The sequence below is a fragment of the Papio anubis genome, chromosome 18 (genome assembly GCF_008728515.1).
Source record: "Papio anubis isolate 15944 chromosome 18, Panubis1.0, whole genome shotgun sequence".
Lineage (NCBI taxonomy): Eukaryota > Metazoa > Chordata > Mammalia > Primates > Cercopithecidae > Papio > Papio anubis.
In genome coordinates this window covers 29,162,919-29,171,018 of record NC_044993.1, presented here as the reverse complement: position 1 = coordinate 29,171,018, position 8,100 = coordinate 29,162,919, and the positions used below count along the sequence as shown (strand labels likewise).

Genomic DNA, 8,100 nt, shown 5'->3' with positions numbered 1-8,100 from the left:
CTTTCCAAATATAAGCCCCATGAGAGTAAGGAGCTAATTTACTCTGTTCATTACAGTGTACCAAGCACCTAACACCAATTTCATTTTAGTAGTCACAAATAGTTTTTTAATGAATAAAATAAATTAATAAGGAAATACAGCTCCAGCAGATATGTAATATAGAAAAAATCTAGCAATTGAAGTACAGCTTCTATGAGTAGACCTTTGCCCAAACTGTTTATGGATTATAGGAGGGTACAATGCAATGTGCAGTTTCTCTTTCAGCTATCACAAAAATTCAGTTAAAATAAATTATTTAAAGGACAGAAGGCAATTAAAAGACCTTTGGCCCAAAATAGTTAATATCAAATGATTTTATCAAACATGGAAAATTACAGGTTCTGTTATTAGAGGATAATGGAATTCTGTGAATTATTCAAAAGGAACAAGATAGCAACATGTGAAATTAGATATGAAATTAGAAAGTGACTAGTTTTTTTTTTTAATGGTGATATTATTTGTTTTAAAATAAATACCAAGCATGGTGGATAAATTAATTTGATTCATGGACATAAAAAGCATGCCTGGTTCTTAAACAAAAATATAATGAAATTGAGTTGTGACCTTCATGGTAGACTACCATGAATAGGCATTTCTACAACCCTGCCTCATACCTCTGCATTTGTGATATGAATAATTTGAACTGTAAAAGTGAGATAATGGAAAACTGTTGAAAAGCAGTGATACATCTGTTATAAAATAAGAATGTCACACATCATGAGGGCAGATCAAGACACATTATCCTCATGATATGGAGAAAGACATTAACTGTGGCAATGATGTTAATTACTTTCTAAATGTCATTCATTCATTATATTCATGCTATATTAGCAAAAGAAATCTCTATTATCTCTTAATGGTTACTGGGCCAAATAAATACCGTATCACTGAAATAATTAAATCATTTTAATAAGAGCATGTTTGATTTTGTTAAATTTATTTTTAGATATTAAAAGTTTAAATGGGTTAAAGTTTCAGAGATCTGAGTAAAAAGGTCAATGTTAATTTGTGCTTATTAGAGTGTGTCTCACTTCAGTTATATAAATAATACAAATGATAGATACATGCAGAAAAGAAGTCAGAATGAATATGCATTAAAAGCCAATATGCAATCAGCATTTTTAGAATGGTGATTTGGTTAATAGAACTGAGCACGTTCTTGGTTTTCACGGATTACCATTCAAAATTCTAATTTGTGAGACAAGTGTTTTATGACTTATTACCATGAGTATTTTCTGATATATTTATTTAAATCACATAACTTTTGTGAGATTACTGTGCAGTATCTGTAATGCCAGGAGAAGAATCTCAGCTCGCCTTGACTTGGCAGTCTTCCACCCTTACTTGTGTATGAGAAACACCAGACACTTTAAATTCAGGTATATGAGAAACTACGTCAGGTCTATTAGAAACTACATGAACAGAGGCCAAACTCGGGTTCTGACAAGATGGCCGGGCTGCCCCACAGGTTCATCAAGGAAACCCAGCGTTTGCTGGCAGAACCAGTTCCTGGCATCAAAACAGAACCAGATGAGAGCAACGCCCGTTATTTTCATGTGGTCACTGCTGACCCTCAAGGTTCCCCCTTTGAGGGAGGGACTTTTAAACTTGAACTATTCCTTCCTGAAGAATACCCAATGGCAGCCCCTAAAGTATGTTTCATGACCAAAATTTATCATCCTAATGTAGACAAGTTGGGAAGAATATGTTTAGATATTTTGAAAGATAAGTGTTACCCAGCACTGCAGATCCGCACAGTTCTGCTACCGATCCAGGCCTTGTTAAGTGCTCCCAATCCAGATGATCCATTAGCAAATGATGTAGTGGAGCAATGAAAGACCAACGAAGCCCAAGCCATAGAAACAGCTAGAGCATGGACTAGGCTATATGCCATGAATAATCTTTAAACTGATCCGATCATCAAGTGTGTATCACTTCTCCTGTTCTGCCAAGACGTCCTCCTTTTTGTTTGCATTTAACGGACACAGTCTTAGAAACATTACAGAATAAAAAAGCCCAGACATCTTCAGTCCTTTGGTGATTAAATGCACATTAGCAGATCTATGTCTTGTCCTGATTCACTGTCATAAAGCATGAGCAGAGGCTAGAAGTATCATCCGGATTGCTGTGAAACGTTTAAAAGCAGTGGCTCCTCCCTGCTTTTATTCATTTCCCCCATCCTGGTTTAAGTATAAAGCACTGTGAATGAAGGTAGCTGTCAGGTTAGCTGCAGGGGTGTGGGTGTTTTTCCTTATTTTATTTTATTTTTTTGAGGGGGGAGGTAGTTTTATTTTAATTTTATGGGCTCCTTTCCCCCTTTTTTGGTGATCTAACTGCATTGGTTAAAAGCAGCTAACCAGGTCTTTAGAATATGCTCTCTAGCCAAGTCTAACTTTATTTAGACGCTGTAGATGGACAAGCTTGATTGTTTGAACTAAAATGGGAACATTAAACCAACATCACAGCCCTCACTAATAACATTGCTGTCAAGTATAGATTCCCCCCTTCAAAAAAAGCTTGTGACCGTTTTGTATGGCTTGTCTGGAAACTTTTGTAAATCTTATGTTTTAGTAAAATATTTTTTGTTATTCTAAAAAAAAAAAAAAAAGAAACTGCACGAACAGAGGGAAACAATAGTACATTTCTTAAGAATGTTGTGTATCCTGGATTATTTTAGTATTTTTTTAAAATTCTGATTTTACAACAAATTAATCATAATTAGTAATTAGATTTGGGTAAACCCAGAAAAGTATTTACTTAACTCTTATTAGGTGTAAGGATGTTTGCTGGATCCTAAGGCAGGGAATAAATGTAATGAGCCTAAGGATGTGTCTATTAAGTTGATGTATACATTTACATCTGTATATGGCAAAGTAAATCTTATTACCATAAGTATAACACATTAGTAAGGCTTAAAAACAATGTTGGCATTTATGAAATGTTACCTTAAACGTTTTCTGAAGTGTTTCCCATGGAATACTAATTCTGAAAATGCCTTGACACATATTAAATTAATACATTTTTTAAATTATATTATTGGCGGAATGTTCTAAGAAAAAATGACCCATCATCAATGTATATTAAATCTCATTTTTAGCTGGACATGGTGATTCATGCCTGTAATCCCAGGCATCTACTTTGGAAGGCCAAGGTGAGCAGATTGCTTGAACCCAGGAATTCAAGACTAACCTGGGCAACGTGGAGAAACCCTGTCACTACAAAATAATATAAAAATATTAGCAGGGAGTGGTAGTGTGTGCCTGCAGTTCCAGCTACTTGGGAGGCTTAGATGGGAGGATTGCTTGAGCTGGGGAGACAGAGATTGCAATGAGCCAAGATGACACCATTGTACTCCAGCCTAGGTGATAGAGTGAGACTCAGTCTCCAAAAAAAAAAAAAAAATTACCCATTTTAGTAATTCACAATGCATATTATTTTGGGACTTCCAACAGTCTTTGACAAAATAAAATCTATTCAAAGATATTAATCACATTTCCTCAACTTTTTAGGAATATAATACGCACACACACACAAAGACACACACACACACACACAGAGTACCTAAAATGTTATATAATAATTGGATGTATATATCTCTTCAATTATTTTGGGACAAATAAACAATAAATAGCTGTTTTATACAACTCACTTTGGAAAAATACTGCTAGAAATTTTTTTTTTTTTTTTTTGAGAGGGAGTCTCGCTCTGTTGCCCAGGCTAGAGTGCAGTGGCGCAATCTTGGCTCACTGCAAGCTCCACCTCCTGGGTTTACGCCATTCTCCTGCCTCAGCCTCCTGAGTAGCTGGGACTACAGGCGCCCGCCACCACGCCTGGCTAATTTTTTGTATTTTTAGTAGAGACGGAGTTTCACCGTGTTAGCCAGGATGGTCTCGATCTCCTGACCTTGTGATCCGCCCGCATCGGCCTCCCAAAGTGCTGGGATTACAGGCGTGAGCCACCGTACCCGGCTAGAATTTTTGAATTTTTATTTTTAGCACTTTTGCCATAAAAATTCTGACATAGACATTATTAACAGGAGTAGTCCTTCAAATATTTTAATTTTTTAATGAACACTAAAAGCTCTAAAGAAGGAAATGTCTTTGTTAAACAAATTATATAAACAAGTAATAGATAATTTACTACTGGTTCTCTACTATGATCAATCGCTTTTATATTGGATTTGTGGAGACACTCATTTAATTCAACATTTATCCAAGACATATTTATGTATCTCTACTCATGTGCTTAAAGTATAATAACAAATGAGAAGGCACCTGCACTCACTTGGCTCCCAGACTTATGAAGAAGATTGAAACTAATATTAACATTCTATAGTAAGTGAGAAGATAGAAGTGTGCAGAGTGTTCTAATAGGACGTTCACCTTAGAGACACTGGGCATGAGAAGGGTGAAGGAGTACTTGTTGCAGAAGGAGAACTTAAGCTGGCTTTTGGAGAACCAGTGAAAATACCTACGCTGAACTTAAGAGAGGAGGTGTAAAGGTACCCCCAGGGAAGGATAGCATATTGTAAAACCACGCTGTGAGAAGCAGGAGAAGAGACAGAAAAGAGTAGAGCGTTAGCGGTTGGTATCACAATGAATTGGGTTTATCTGAAACTTATGGACGTTAATAGAGTGGAGAAATAATGGGGTACCTGAAAGGAGAAACCGGAAGAAGCCACATCAATGAGTATCTTGTACTCCATGCTAAGATGTCTGAAGTTCATAATGAAGACAATGGTGAATCAATGAAAAGCTGAAAAGCCAGTGAGTGGTGTGACTATAAAGAAGGAATTGATTCCCAGTGTTTCCTATCCTCAATGCCTAGACCCCCAAATTGGACAAATTCTAGAAGATAAGGCCAGGTGGAAATCTTCTGCAGTGGATATTTATTAGTAAACTAATTTGGGAAAAAAGCGCTCAGTGAAAATATGGAAATGTGGAGAATGTTAAAAAATTATTCCCATAGTCAATGATACATTGGTAGAGCCATATGCTGGAATGTGGGAACAGAAATAAAAGTGACTTTTATTAAGACCCTGGAGTGTATGTCACACAATGCTAGGTATTGTTTCAAAAATAAAGATTAGCAAGAATTTAATTTATTCTTTACAGTTTTGACCACATAAGATGGCTGCAAGTGTGTTGAGTGAGATAGTTTTTGAGTGCTCCTAAAACCTATTTCTCGCATAGTAACACTGATAGTTTACTACACTTTTGTAGTTACTTCTGTACTCTGCTATATATACATTGGAATACCTTTTTTTTTTTTGAGACGGAGTCTGGCTCTCTCGCCTGGGCTGGAGTGCAGTGGCGCGATCTCGGCTCACTGCAAGCTCCGCCTCCCGGGTTCACGCCATTCTCCTGCCTCAGCCTCCCGAGTTGCTGGGACTACAGGCACCCGCCACCACGCCCGGCTAATTTTTTTGTACTTTTTTAGTAGAGACAGGGTTTCACCGTGTTAGCCAGGATGGTCTCACTCTCCTGACCTCATGATCCGCCCACCTCAGCCTCCCAAAGTCCTGGGATTACAGGCATGAGCCACCATGCTCGGCACATTGGAATACTTTTAAGCCTGCAAACAGCTGTCATTTGCCTCTCTTCACTCAATACATACGCTGATAACTGACACATAATATGCAATAAATGAATACATGCTTAAGCAATTCATACAATCGAGTATCTAGGCTGGTAGCTATCAAATGGCTTTCAATAAAAACATAGTGTTAAATAGGATAACTTCATTATTTATATTCCAAGTATTTAGTTTCTTCATTTGTTCAATTTACCTCTATCTCTAAACTTTTTTTTTTTCTCCTCACTTTTAACTTAAAGTTGTCCATATCTGCCTCACAAAAAATCAGGGGCATAATTTGAAGATCTGGGGAAAGTAGAAAGGACCTTCTACTTCACGATAATTTCTTAGACTTATCCTGAAGACATCCTATAGAGTTCCCCTTGTGGAGTTTAGAGGTTAAGAAAGAAAGTAGGCATCAATCCCTAAGTTGCAAGGAGGAATACAAGGTAAAAGTAACCCTTTAGTTTAGGAACTAAACTAGTTTTAGTAGCAAAAACTTTTTATTGAAAGGATTGTGGAAGAAAGGGTCAGGCTTGCCTGTCATTTCTAATTCTATGTATTGTAAAATTTTACCATCTTTACCCATTGTTTGATTTTTACTTTAATTAAATAAGGTTATCATCTTAACAAAGATGTAGCTCTTTTAAATATATTTTGACATTTAAGCCCAAAATATGATTTTTACATCTTAAAAATGTGGTATCTGTCAGTTTTACTGTAATAATCATTAAAAATCTCATTACACAATTGCATGTTTAGGTTACTTGCATTTTTTGTAATGACTAATGGGATAAATAGTCTTAAGTGTTTGAGTTTCCAAAAAGCAGACAAGACAGAATTAGACATACAAGAAAGAGACACTGGGGAAAGGAAAGGTGGGGAGACTCTTTGGAATAAAATGTAGGTCTGGCTTCCACTGAAGGAGAGACAGAAGGTAGTGGTGTAATGATGTTAGGAAGATTCAGACTGAACCACAGTTCCAAGAAAGTTTCAGCCAGACCACTGGGGAGTCCTCAAGCTAAGACCATTTATTGAAGGAGCTCTTCATCTCACTAGATAACCCCCAAGTAGGCCCATCATGCTCCGTGATTGGCTTGGAGAACTACCCCCCGCCGACGCCGAAGCTTAGCTTGATGCAAACTGTGGAAAATCCGGAAGTGTAGCAGCAGTGTCTTCATATCTGCAGCAGGAGATAGGAGGAACAGGTTTTCGTGACTTACATTACACACAGATCTTTGTTCTCTTTTTGTTCTTATGTGTCCATATCCATAATGTTATTTTATAATTCTATAAAAAAGGATGTAAATATTTTAAAGATACAGCATACATATTTCCAAATTGTGCAACATTATTAGGGGGCAAAGTATAATACGATCATAAATACAAGGCTTAAATGCATGCTATTTTACACTTGTCATAATGGCATGGTAATGTTATTATTCATTTTAAACTGCATGAGTTTGAAAATCATAAAATTATATTCAGATTTGATGCCAAAGACGTTTTGTTTTTCCTTGTGAGGGACTATTTTGACGTTATCTGGTACATAGTAGAACCAGAAACTCAGTTCTTAGCATTTGGGCCCACAATATTTATTCCTTTATGGTACAGCGTTTGCCTTTCTTATTGCCTGACTAGGCTTAATGCCAGCCCTCTTTTGAAATTCCACTGGTCCCAGCCCCTCCCACTTGCTTGTTCACTCATTCAGCTTTGTGCTGGGGTAGGGGTAGGTGAACATATGGAGGATCCCGCCTTTAGAGGATTAGAAACAACAGCAGCAGCAGGCCTGCTGGTGGGAAGCAGCATCTTGTTTGTTAAAGTCAACCCTCTTCCCACTGAAGCAGCCCCAGGCAGAGGGGCCATGCAGCCAAAAATGTCAGAAAACATGGAGTGTCCCAGACCTTCACCCAGATTGGCATTTCAGGCAGCAAGACAGCCTTTGCCTAGGGAATGTCACTGCCGAGTTTGATGATTCTTGGTAATTAATCAACAGCTTCAGTGAAGGTATCTGGCTGTATCCGGAAGAGTGAACACAGATAATGCTTCACATGAGTACAGAAGAAATTTAGAATGATTCTCAGCAAAGATGATAGCACACCGTCATCTTCTCTCCAGAGGAGCAAGGCCCTGCATCTACAAAGAAAATCAATATTCCTGCCATTGCTCTGTCACTAATTTTACATATAACCTTGGGCGTAGGTGGGTCTCAGATGCCTCCTCTGTAAAATGAAGCAGGGGAAATGAGATCCCTAAGAATCCTTCCAGATTTAACATTCTGTGTGACCCTATTAACATCTCCCATCTCCAGGAGACTGAGGCAGCTTGCTTTCTTACTCACCTGAACTTGGGGTCATTTGATTTAATTTCTCTGTCTCTCTTCAGCTACATCTCTTCACTCAGCTTTGCTAGGGTTATGATTATTAAGGAGCTATCTGAAGCAACATCCGGGGTAAGTGTGTTTCACTCACTCCTCAGACAGCACGC

The 8,100-nt window shown here is 37.7% G+C and overlaps 1 protein-coding gene across 1 annotated transcript; it reads left to right on the top strand.

Annotated features, from left to right (window-relative positions):
* Nucleotides 1-509: 509 nt before the first annotated feature.
* On the top strand, nucleotides 510-2,069 carry LOC101022098 (ubiquitin-conjugating enzyme E2 N-like). Its single transcript, XM_021932049.2, has one exon. The coding sequence runs from the start codon at nucleotides 1,488-1,490 to the stop codon at nucleotides 1,872-1,874; it is 387 nt and encodes a 128-aa protein (XP_021787741.1). The 5' UTR covers nucleotides 510-1,487; the 3' UTR covers nucleotides 1,875-2,069.
* Nucleotides 2,070-8,100: the final 6,031 nt, after the last annotated feature.